Source organism: Ambystoma mexicanum, chromosome 6p (genome assembly GCF_040938575.1).
Source record: "Ambystoma mexicanum isolate Mex_15411 chromosome 6p, UKY_AmexF1_1, whole genome shotgun sequence".
In the NCBI taxonomy this organism is placed as follows: Eukaryota; Metazoa; Chordata; class Amphibia; order Caudata; family Ambystomatidae; genus Ambystoma; species Ambystoma mexicanum.
The window spans coordinates 1258697096-1258710516 of record NC_090935.1 but is presented as its reverse complement, the minus strand read 5'-3'; the positions used below and the strand labels follow the sequence as shown (position 1 = coordinate 1258710516).

Here is a 13421-nt window from a genome sequence, read left to right as displayed (position 1 = left end):
GAACTGCAATTTTAGGTTAAGTGTGAGTTAATATTTTGTTATAATTATGTGTTTATATAATAACTGTTTTACAGGTGCCAATGCACTGCAAATACTTTAAATTAATCAGCAAATTGATATTAGAAAAATTAAGTATTTGTGAACTTCCCTATACTGTGGAACTATTTTCTAGTATGGTGTGAGATTTACAATTGATTTAGTTGGACGGAACCTTAGGCACCCTCATACTGTACTGAAAGAAAGAAATAAAGCATTGCACTTACTTGATAATGCTCTCGGGAATATGCACATATTCCATTGGTATCAGGTCGCTGAGCTCTGCTAAGCTGCTGACATATCTAATCTTACTGCTGAATTTTGAGCTGCAACAAAGGAAAAGAAATTATATTGCAATCAAAAACACAAGACTGAGCAACCCAAGGAGCACTAATGTTTAACCACTTGGGTGGGTTAATATACTGATAAAATGCTGTACTTAAATATGTGCAGGGGATAGCGTGTGTGAGTTAGTAAGTCAGAAACTATACTTTTGGTGATATCCATTTGATTTTACATTTTTCCCTGGCTGAGTTACTGACCTTTTCTCTGTTAACCCAAACTGAGACCTCAGCTGAGGCAAAACACTGATGTGCCACCTGGGAAACCCTAAGCGACTGCCAAAAATGTGGAATGGTTTGCTTTTCTGACTGGGAGCTGAGTGTTCACTGACACTGTAAGCTGAGCTTGGCACACATTCTTCCGAGAAGAAGACAGCAAGCCTAATCTGACTCTGCAGATGCTCTGCTTTTACAGAAATATACCAAAATGTCACCTCCAGAATTCCAACTGTCGAAAATTCCAACTTTTCTTTCCAACCCCTCTTATACCACATATATGGGGGGCTGCATGGGGTCTCCCCTGCATATGTATGTGGTGTAAAGGGGGTTGAAATAAAAAGATGTCATTTTTTTTCGGCCGTCGGAATTCTGGGGGTCACAGTAATCACATAGATCCTTGCTTCACTGTATGTTGTCAAGACCAAACTAATGGAGAGACTCTTATAGCAATGGGGGAATTGCTGCCCTTGATTTTGTGAGCACAGTTGGGTCAATCGAGTCAAGGACTCTCAGCCTCTCCTTGCACAGACCAGGCATGATGGGCAACAGTACTGACAGAGCTAGAGCAACAAAGACCTCTGAGCAAGCTACTGGCCCAGTGAACTGCAACCACTGGATGCCGAAAGTGGAACTGCGACTTCTGCCTCTGGATAAGCCCTGAAGCTTCTGCTTACCTTAGCTCTGACATATTGGGCCTCATTACAAGTATGGCGGTAAGGCAAAAATGGCGCTGGTATCGCTACCGGCACTGTTGCTATCGTACTGCCATACTAGGAGTTCTGCTCGCAGGTGCCCTTGCAGCCACCAGGTCTGACCTGGCGGTCGTACCAGGACCCACAAGCATAACATGATGGTAGCACTGGTACCGTTATTAATGGTACCAGTGCTATTCACCCTCCCCTATCAGGCTCAATGGGAATGGGGATGTACTGGGCCCGGCACCTGTGAAAGGGCAATTACCGGGTCCGGCTGGGCCGGAATAGCCCGGTAATTGTCTGTTCACGGGTGCCGGACCCGGATGCAAGTTTGGAGGTAGCCTTGCCGGTAAAACCATCAAGGCTACCTCCAACTTCATAATGAGGCCCAGTGTCTTCTTCAGTGGCTCTTCTGCAGACCAGCTTGTCTGCAGGTCTTCTTCATTGAAATGCAACTATTGCTGCTCTATCTGGGATCAGGAACCTCCACCATTAACCTCCCATTTTGCAGGGAACCACAAGTTTGATGGATAGCATCTGGAAGCATCCAGTGGTTCCTGCTTGTTTGGTGCTTTAGCATTCAGATCCCTCCAGAGAGGTATTTGCATACCAACAAACTGCTGGCCTATGTTTAGCATTGGGCCAACACTGACAATTGTGGGTAGCACAACACAAAGACCACTAAATTGTTGAGCCAATCAGATACCGGTCAATTTCTCCTATTGATTCCTATAAGAAAAACAATCCTGGTTGTGTGGCTATAGGTCCCCAACTACCATGCACCAGGTTATTATAACCTCACCTGGAACGTGAAAAACCTGTTTGAATTTAGGCATTGCCTGTGACCTCAACAGGTGGGTGCACAAAGTTGAGCGGGATGAACACCAGATATAATCAGAGATAGATGGTAAAAATAAAGGTTTAATGATGGAATTTACTGTGGCTAACTAAATGACATACTTTACAACGCCTTTTCCCTTTCCCTGCAATCTTCCTTCTGTAATTAGTACTGGATACACTGAGTACAGGAAGGCTTCTCAATGAGTAGTAGTTCTGCCGGTTTCCTCAAGCCCTCCTCTTGTACCTGTAGTAATTTAATTAAGGAAAATAGATCTCAACAATGTGTAACCTTTGCTGGGTGAGGAGGAGGATTACAATAAAAAAGTCTCAGAAGACAAAGTATCTGGCTGCAATACAGTCTCTAGATTCAACAAGGTCTCTGGTTTTCATAATCCCTGTACTGGCTGTTTCTTCACTCTTTTGTCACTCACAGTCTTGGGGGTTCAGGAGTACCCATAGACAAGGCTGGGACAAAAGCTGAAGTTATGTCTGAATGCCACTAGGATGTGGAGCAAAACATCCACCAGTGAGTTGGCTAAGTGAACTCCTAGGTTAGTTGTATCAGGTCTGGGTGGTATGATGGCAGGCTCCAACACTTCAACCTGGAGGCTGGTCAGCTAGGCTTCTCTGTAAGCATGATTAGGCTAGCCTCTTTGGTTACCTGTCTATGGATGCTAGCTCTAACCACCAACCCCTGTTCTTGTCTACCTCCTCCATAGGTTGGAACAGTCTCACACCAATGGGGTTCACACCTGCACATCCTGTCCTCTCCTGTCTCTCTTGTTCACCTCCTTCAATGCCTGTTTGATACTTTACCATGTGCTTGTACCTCATTCCCACGTTGGCTCCACTCTTTTTGGCTTGTAGTGTGCCTATTGCTTTTCCTCAAATCCTCCAACATCAGTTCTGCTCTTTTTCCTCTCTTCCCTTACTCCTCACTCTCTTCTCCTACAGTGTTGTCCTCAGCCCTCCCCCCAAGGATGTCTTCCTCCTCAATAACTTACATTTACTTCTCCTGATGTTTTCTCTAATCACATTCTTTCTCCAAGCATTCCATCTATTCACCCCTCCAATATAGTATAGTCCTTCTCTTCTCCCTTGGCTCTTCCTCTTGCCATCTTTCTCCTTCTGCTATTCCTGTTGAACAACACCGCCTTGTGTTCCACCTCATTCCTCTTCTTATTCTCTTCTTATTCCTTCTGGCCACCTCTCTACAGGGTTCTTCTTCCTGCTCCGTCTCAACGTCATTCTCTGTCCACCACCAACTCTCACCAATGCTTGGCTTCTTCTAAAAAAATACACTCCCGACTATGCTGGCTGATGTGTTTTATAAGGTGTCCCCACCCCTGGGGTCACCCATGTGCCGCTCTTGGTTTAATATCATCATTATATTCCATATCTGATGGGTTGAACTGCTTTGGCTCATAGGCTTCCCGTCGTTCCAATTGCCCTGCTCTTAGACCCGCAGAGATGCAGAATAATCAACCAGAATCTGCACTGATCACTTGTAAAGAGTGGGAATACTTGTTTGGAGCTCCGTGGTTCAGGTATATATACGGCTGAGCTCCACTTTAACTGATGGAAAATTAAAATGTTTATTGCTGCTTGGCATAAGGCATATCCTGTAACATTGCAGGGAACAGAATGTCTGCCACAAATGATATCTATTTGTTTCTTGTGTTCTAATGCTAGTATTCCCTTATTGATCTAAATGTAAGCAACACCCTTTCTCCGGTGGCCCTAATATTGCACCCTCTGGGATGGGAGGTATAGTACAGAGGTTTCCAGCTAGCGCTTCAGCGGGTGATCTTTGCATGCTGTTACAAGACTGTAATTGGGTTGCTCATTTTACCTATGTTTGGGGGATTAAAGGGGTTAGATTAATGTGGTGGACCAATTTAACACCCCCTGGCAGGGCCTGGTCGGTTCTTCCAGGGGATACACAGCCACAGCTACAACATCACATAGCAGGCGGTGGCACCTGACCGCATGCTCGCCCCACCCTCTACCGTGAGGCCTAGGCCGAGGACATAGTCACATAGGGTCCATATCCAGAACTTTGAAAGGACTCTTTTATTAACACAGCCTACTTATCTGTAACCTGCACATCTTTTAATTCAACAGAAGACAAAGTATTATTGACATCCCTGTGTGGACATTCTGTACTGTATCTCAAACCACCCTTCTCCACTGCTAAGAATTGACCCTGTAGGTGTAGTTCTGGGTTAATAACTCTCACAATCTGAAAAGAGGTTTGTATATTCATGGGAATAATTTCTTTTTAAATGTGTAACGTAATCATGGATAAATATAGTCAATGCATGCACACCACATGCTGTACATAGTTACAGATTATATTGCACAAATCAACACTCCAGGACTGTATCTTTGAGCCACTCATTTGAATATGATTGTGATAAATTAAATGATGTCTGGTAAAGACACACCAGCTTTGTATTGTTTTTTGTTTTATCCCCAATGCACGTATTTGATTGTTACAAATCCCTTCAATGGTCCTCAAATGTGTCACAACAATACTCCGGTTTTAGCACCCCCAAAGGCCAGAAGGCATCTCAGGTGTGATGTGCCTCTGCAGTTGCTAGCCTAGGATGGGAACAGTAAATAGTTCTCCCTTTGTACTATTGGTCTGGACTTGGTGGTAAGATGCGTTTTAAGAGACTCTATTGCATTCATTTGATTACACTGTGATGTGAGATGTCATTAAATTTAGCTGAATGGCTCCAGGCATGGCCAGTGTGATCTCTTGATGTTCAAGAGGCAGGACCAAAGTCTAGCCAGGACTTGGGGTAATGACAAATACCTAAATATTTCCAGGCAAGTTGATCAGTACTTCCGCAAACGCTAACTACCTAAGTCAGCCAGGCAATAGTGGCTTGATCGGGTGAAAGGTAGTCGAAGGGGACTTGTTTTCAGCCTAGAAGTCTTACACTGGCTTACATTGGAACTGCACAGTTGTTGTATCGGTGATCATAAGTCGGTTTACACTCTGAGAAAGCATGGACTTCACATTGCAAGGGCACCAGGAACCACTGTACCAGCTGCAGCATCAGAAGAATCCACAGTTGCTTTGAACACATGGAAAACTATGGCCATGTACTTCGTAAGCACTTCAAAAGGCATGAGTCAAACTTAATGCAAAGCTTGAACTATTACTTCTAAACCAAAATTAAATAGATCAGCTTCACACAAGATGGGCACTGTGCATGCGCACCATGCAGATTAAACTCCTACTTTAAATTCCTTGTCCAGGATCTGCAGGAAAGGGTTGATGAACCCGGGTTCTTTGTACCTAAATCATTTGAAAGGGGCATGGAAACATGGACTTCACCCTCTATGCCACGCTTCTTCATTTACCTTGTGTTATTGCTCTTATTGCTTTCATTGCTATTGACAACTATGCTTTGCTGTCTTTAGGAGGTGCATTTCTAAACCATTATCAAATATTTTTATACGCCACTTAATATGCTCAGCCCTGGTTCTTCTGGCCCACAGGCATATTTATTGTTAAAGCACTTCATTTCCCCGCTGCCCCTGCATGTGACGCCCCTGGTGGCGTGCACAGGCGCACCTATGGGCTCATCAGACTTGCATCAGCGCGACTGCAACTGCCATTGGATTCACCCTCCATGCTACACTTTTCCGTTTACTTACTCAGATTGTTTTTATACACTACTTAATATGCATTTTTACCTGTGAAACAATGCATTTTCCCATCGCTCCAAAATGTCGCTGCTGGTGATGCGCCGTGGCGCCATTAAGGCTTATCAGACTGTTTAGGGCTGTTTCGGCCAGTTCTGGCACGTCCTGCAGCCTGGCTCAGGTAAGGCAATTTGCTTTGTTTCTGCTACTCTTTCTTGCCCTCTAGCCCTCTGGTTTGGCCACATAGTACTTACTATGGCAGAGAAGAACTTAATGGGTTTGAATGACCAGAAGTCTTTCATCATATTGAGAACTTTAAACAAAATCCAGGCACATACTATTGCATTGAAAAAAACACAAACTCCCCAAGCAAGACTCAGGACTAGGGTTATGCTATCATGTACCTACCAAAACAACAGTGCATAACAAGACTAACAGAATTCACATTCTCTTTTTCGATTTATTTATCACAGAAACTTGGATAACTGAGGACATGCACGCCGTTTTCCACTTGATGATCCCCAGACCTTCCCACATGGGGAGAAGGGCATTGCTGCCTTTTTCAAATCTCACGGGAAATCAACCAACTTTAACACTAACTTCTATGATGATCACCCACAACTCTGTTCCTTTACGATATTGCCATAACCTACTGACTTCTTTCAAATTAGATGATGTCGGACAATGGTCCCGGCAACCCAATTCTTTATTGGGTTTCAGGATTTTTTCTCTTCTACTTATTTAGATGTTACTAAACTCCTAGTTTTAGAGCATTGTCATGTAGGGTACAAGAGTGTCTCCTCGCCCAACGCTAGTACTTTGTCGGACTTCTTGTTTGCACAAATGCTGATTTCTGCTACTAAAGCTCCTTCTCATACAGGTGGGAGAGTGTCTGGACTTCATTCTAAGTAGGCAATTAGATTTAACAGAAGTTAATACAACTACAATTTCATGGAGTGATCACTTTATGAGACAACTTGCTGTCTCGCTCCCAGCCTCACCATAATTTAACACTCCTGCTCTTTACCAAACTTGCAGATCCAAACAAACCTTGGTCAATATGCCACCTACGAGATTGGTATCCGGCTATCCATTCTTGAGGGCGAGCCAGACTGTGACACTTACTAAAGCAGTTTCTCACAAGTCTGCAGGCAATCACTAATGAATGTTCCCCCCATTGAAATGGCTAAATATAGGAAAACTTTGAAACCTTTGTTCTCTCCATCTCTGTTGGCTTTAAAGAAACAGACAAGAAAAATGGAGGTAAAAAACGGTCACTGTTTCAGAAATTTCTCAACATTACCTCATACCCAGGAAGCTCACAAAGCTTATAAAAAAGCTATTGTTGCAGCAAAAGCCCAATATGTTAGTAAACAAATTCAAGGCACGGCTAATATATCAAAAGAGATATTTTTCTTCATCAAAACCTTTTCACAACCCCACCTCATCACCCCAAGCCTTAAAACCTTCTCTGAAACTGGCTCACAATTTTAAGGATTTCTTTGTTTCCAAAATTGCTAAAATCTAGAATAATCTAACTAATTAGTATAATCTCCTGAATCCTTCTGTGTTTCCGTCCGGACTTCCTAAATCTTTCACCTTTCCTTTTCAAAAGATTTGCGATGAGACAACGCTACCGTCACCCTTCACATTTGATTATGCTTGACTTATCAGCAACATTTGGAAGCCAGCATGAAACCCTTGCAGCGATGGATGATAAGACACTTGGTTTAGGAGCGTTTTAAATAACCAGGCCCAAATGCTGAACGTTGGCCCATTTATCTCAGACCCTATTAAATAAGGTTGCATTGTTTCTAAGGACTCCCAGCTACCACCCCTTCTATTCAAGATTAATCTTCTGCCATTAATGAATATCTTTCACAATTGTCAGAGACAGTATCACTCAAATCTATAATACAGTCGGAGAACCTTCTGATACCTTCTCTTTACTACTGCCGGGATTGACCATGGATCATAAATGGATGATAAGAAATGGCTAGCAGTTCAATCCTTCAAGAGCAAAATACTCTTGCTGGGACCTAGACACTTGCTTAGGAACCCTAAGGGAATGCCAAATCCCCCATGCCTCTTTGTTCTTCATACAATATATGCCCCAAAGGTAAGGAGCATGGGGATGATCTTGGAGTTTCATCAGTCATTTTAAGCCCTGAATAATGAAGTTACCAGAGCCGCCTTTTTTGTCTTCCGTTTCCGAGCGGAATCCTTCCACTCAATACTAAGGTAGAGCATGCCACCGTGCTTGCCCCGATTATTATCTTATATCTGGATTATGGCAATGACTTGTATGTGGTTATGTCTAACAAAAGATGAAAACTGCAGCTCTGTGTCTTATCTTCCACCTTCCTGAACTTTATTCTATTTCCCTTTACTGTGGAGAACTCCACTTTCTCCCTGCGCCCAAATGGATCTCTTTTAAAATACTATGCTTTTTTTTTAAGTGTAAGCATGAGTTTGCTCGCTCTTATCTCTATTATCTGTCAACATGCTATCAGTCCACTAAAAGCGTTCGTTCAGAAAACTGCCGTCTCCTGGCCATTCCATGTGCCGCGGTTCCATGGCATTTGAACAAATCCAACCACCCCCATGTGAACCTTCCCCTTCATTACCACTCCTACCCCAAACCCTCCCTCCCCCCTCTGACCCTATATCCTACAAACATATACAAATTCAAAGTATTTCAAAGTTATAATCATGAAGTAAATTACAACAAAGTAATTTACTTTGTGGAAACAACGGCGCACACGCTGTCATTTGAGAGGGGACAGATGTTTTTCAGTGGCAGGGCCAAGATTTTGGAATCAGCTGCCAATCAAAATTTGCTTAGCTGAATCATTGAAGATTTTGGGAGGAAAAAAGCTAAAACCAAGTGCTTTCTTTTTTCTGGCAAGTCCTTGCTTTGGCATTTCTTTTGACATTATATCTGCATCTAGATACAGGCTGGCCTGCTTGGTGCTTATAATAAATGCCACATTTCAAGTCAATTAAATTCAAAACAGAGAACACTCCAGTGACTGAACTAATACCATCAGAGGTCAATAATTCTCAGGAAAGACATAGCTTTATCCCATGTGATGTTCTGGGGTAACTTAGGGCCTCATCAGGGGTTGGGCGGAGCTTAAAAATATGCAGCGGTATCGCTATTACCGCTGCATTACTGCTCCGCCCAATCCCGAGTTTGGGCAGAAAGCTGGAGATTTACCTCCAGCTCTGATCTGGAGGTAAATCTCCAGGTTCTGCCCATTTTTGGCACTATTACCACCAGCACTATTACCGCTGGTGGTAATTACTCAAAATTCCCATAGAGTCCTATGGAGTCTCAAAAAGAAATAGGTAATTACTGCCTTACCACTACTCGGGATCTGGCGATAATAGCACCGGACTGAGTAGCGGTAACGCTAATAGCTTTGGCAGTATCCCAGCCCAATTACTGCCAGGATACCGCCATGGGTATGATGAGGCCCTTAGTCTCTGACTAACTTTGATATTAGATCCAAGAAGGGTACATTACCTTTGAAAGATAAACACACTGATGTCTGGCCATTCATTTACTGGTCCCATATGCTCTGGAGGCACTTATGTTCTTTTTTTTTTTTTTTTTTAAACTTCTTTTTATTATAAAGCGTGGCAGCAAAACACAGGCGAACAGCATCAGGCAGTTATAGTATGAAAACAGTGTACATAAAGTAGGTGCGCAGAGGTTACTACACATGGTGAAACAATAAAAAAAAACACAGTCACAGCGTGGAGAGGGCAACAGGAAACTATGATAGGGGTGAGGACCCAAACTGGTGGGGGGAAGCTGGAGGGGGGGGAGGCATCCGGTGTCTCGACAAGGTCAGACATGTAGGAGCGGAACATGAGCCAAATGTTTCTAGGTCTGGAGTGGGTGGGTTGCATGTGGGACCAGGCTTCCTCAGAATCAGAGGCCCACGTGACCGCTCTCAGCCATTGGGCGTGTGTGGGAGGTGAGGGGCGAAGCCAGCAGAGCAGGATGGAGCGCACCGCGAGAAGCAGGCAGAGACCAGCTAGTTTCTTGGAATCACGGGGGAGGCCTGGGAGGTCGTGAAAAAGGCATACCACCGGGGAGAGAGCAATGGGGTGGTCAATCACAGCGGATACTGTCGAACACACAGCCTCCCAAAATTGTAAGAGGCGGGGGCAGGACCAGATCATGTGAATATAGTCGGCATCATCCCGGCCGCATCTGGGGCAGCTGGCAGTGTGATCACCGGACATACGATGTAGTCTGATCGGGGTGTCGTGAAACCTGTGAAGCACTTTGAATTGAATGAGTTTAAACCGGGAGTTGAAGGAAACACGATGTGTGCGTTCGCATAGGTGTGCCCAGCGTTCATCCGACAACTCAACACCGAGGTCTGCCTCCCAAGCGCGTTTCAGTTTAGCGAAGTCTGGGACAGATCTGGATTGTAGCATAGTATATAACCTAGAGATCTTACCCCTCGTGGGGCCGGGGGAGAAGAGCTCCTCAATGGCAGGGTCGTCTGGTGGCAATGCAGGGAACGTTTGGTAATTACGCTTAAGGGTCCTACGAAGGGATGTATATTGGAGCCATACACACTGGTCGCTTCTCAAGGGCAAGGGGAGATCGGGCCACTCAACGAATACACCCTGGTCAAACACGTCACGTAGCAGCTTGTAGCCCGCGTCCGCCCAGCGGCGAACCGTGCCCGGTGGAACCCGCGGGACCCCAGGGAGAAAATTCTAAAGAGGGAGATTACTGTGGAAGGCAAAGGTAGTTCCCGTCAGCTTCCACATTTTAGCCAGTGCGATGGCTGTGCAGGCGACCGGGCTCTGTGAGTCCTGTACCAAGGGAGCGGGTTGTAACACCAAGGAGCGGATGTCCCGGTCATATACCGCAAGCCTCTCAAGTCGGACATGTGGGGGGGATCTGTAGTATTAAACCAGTAGAGGCACTTATGTTCTAATTCACAAAGAGATGTGAGGACAGAATGCAAGTGGAAAAGTGCCCCTCACATTTTGCCTTGCACGTAAATCCCCTATTCACAAAAGGGATTTGCACGTAGGGGAATAGAATGGCTGCTGGAGCAAGCGATCAGCAGGCAGTTCCTCCATGAGGGCCGTGTGCACTCTCAGCGCCTAGAAAAGCATTGCCAAACTGGCCAGATGTGTGTAAGGGGCCTTGGCAAGTCGTCCTACCTGCATGGGGTCAGTAAGCAAATGCTCACTGACACTTGTGAAAGGGCCATAACTTCTATTGCATTGCCCACTTTTCCAACTGTTTGCTTTGCAACAAAACTGGCAAAATACTTGTTTCAGCATTGGGTTTTCGCCTATGACTGGTCAGCAGCATGGCAGACCAGGTGCATGGGAAAGAGCCACTGGATTACATGAATATGCTAGTCCGCCGCTGTGAAGGTCAAGGGTGCGTGTTCATGTACAGCAGTCACTACCCAGGCACGTCCATGATAGCAGGTTGTGAGGTTAGCACACATTTGCCCTAGTTAATACACTACTGTGATCGTCCCACTCAAAGCATGCTAGAATTCTACTATCTAGAAAGCTAGCGGGATCATCGCCAGCTGGGAGATTTAATAGCTGCACCCAGCGAATCATACACTGCTCTAGTGCTCGCTTCCTTGCTAACTCTCCCCCTGCTCTCTCTCTCTCCTTCTCTCTCTCCCTGTATCACTCGACATTTTCTATATTGGTGAAAGACACATTGGCCCTCATTCCGAGGTTGGTGTTAGTCATGTTGCTATTAGCGCCATGACTAGCACCAATACCGGTACCGCCACCGACTTGGTGGTATGGGGACTTACCGGTCTATTCCGACCTTTGCCGGGCCGGTAACTCCCCATTTGAAAAGCCATTCCCCATTCCCATTTGAGCCCCCATAGGGCTCAATGGGAAGGGGGAAGGCGTCAATAACGGTACCGCAAATTGCGGTACCGTTATTGACCCCGGTATCCCTTTGTGGGTCCCGTCCATAATGCCTGGTTTTACCAGGCGTTAAGGGAGGAACCCGCTAAGGGACCTCGGAATAGGGCGCAAAGGGATTACCGGCACCAGTGTCATTACCGGTGCCCGGTATCCCTTTGCGCCCAGATAGTAATGACCCCCATTGTCAGGTGCGCGTTCCTAGAGACACCCCAGCCATTGCTGAAAAGCTGCACAACCAAAGAAAAATAACACATATCTTGGGGAGAGTTTTTGTTGTTGTTGCAAAAACAGCTTTAAAAAGATAACTTTAATTGTGCTGAGATTGTAAACTGCAACTTTTCAAATGTTTAAAAGTTTTACATGTCTAATATTCACGGTCAGTATATATTTTAGTCATAATAACAACATGTACTTGTCTCATTGAGCAAAGCACATTATCAAAACCTAGAATAACCCTACAAGTTATTTTCTGATAGTTATATTTTCAACATATAGGGACGGTCTGCTACACTCTTACTGTACTTTTCTTAAATACCCCCAGATAAAACAGGAAGGGGACAAATAACACCAGTAAGGGTCCTAGCCTGCTTTGCATAAAATGAAAAGGTGCATTTTCGGAACATAAAATCACAGATCTGTGTTTGACTAATATGAGCGGGATAAAGGGTTGCATGCTTGAATCCCTAAGTACATACTGCACATTGGGCTTGATGCACATTTCATTTTTCTGAATCCAGGTGTTCCTCCCCACCATACTCTTATCAAGTTGGTGGTAAATGCTCCACTTTTCCTCTGAAAAGAAAGTGGCAGTAGCGGAATGAACACCACTTTTTTCCCACTCTGCCAAACTCGGAATGAGGCCCAATCAGTGTTTGAAGACCGCATTTGTCCGATCTGCGACAAAGGCCACCAGACAGAGGTTCATGACTTTGCTACTGCAGCGTCCGATGGCAGACGAGGACTGTTTAAGGCTTTTATCACTGCTTTCCACCACTCCCCATCCCTCCACAATCACACAACGAACTTCCTGACACGTCTCCCCCAATTGGACAGCTGGCTATTTGACGCACGCATAATATAATAAGTAGTTGCCAAACCATAACTGAATAAACTAAAGCACCAAGATATTAAAATGACCAACGTCCTTCATCTTCTAATTGAACGTAATAATGCCACCCTTGCTCATTTACAGTGCTTGATTGAAATGATGGTTATATCTTTTTTATTTTTACTTTGCCCTACCATATTTTGAAATAAAGAAAACCTTTTCCCTTTAGCTCACCTTTTCTATTAAATTGCATTTCATTGTTTTTGCATTGCAGGAAAGCCCTGACTTGGTCAAAAAAGCATAAAGAATACCATTCAAAATTCAAATTCACCTGCAGCTTCAAAGCTGCCTGAATGACTCATCGTAGACATTCACCAAAACAGCTTTTGCTCTGGTGGTGGCAGCAAAACCATCCATTATCTGGTTTTTCGATGACTCGATGAGACACAAAGACTCAGCAGACTTCATAGCATGGATTTTGTTGTACTTTTTATTATTATTTTTATTATTATTATTATGTTATTTATTGAGCATGGACCTAGCTCCGAGACGCAACAGAGCACTTTACAGAGCTATACGACAATACAAATACATAATGGAGGGCTTTACAGAGGTGCACAACATGACAGATGCATACAG

The 13421-nt window shown here is 44.4% G+C and overlaps 1 protein-coding gene across 10 annotated transcripts in view; it reads right to left on the bottom strand.

Moving 5' to 3' along the window:
• Nucleotides 1-13421, bottom strand: part of PRUNE2 (prune homolog 2 with BCH domain) — a 743862-nt gene that overhangs the window by 112015 nt on the left and 618426 nt on the right. For all 10 annotated transcript variants that reach the window (XM_069625908.1, XM_069625910.1, XM_069625912.1 and 7 more), the window contains one exon: nt 264-362. In XM_069625908.1, the coding sequence (XP_069482009.1) occupies nt 264-362 (99 nt within the window). The remainder of the gene's footprint in view (nt 1-263; nt 363-13421) is intronic.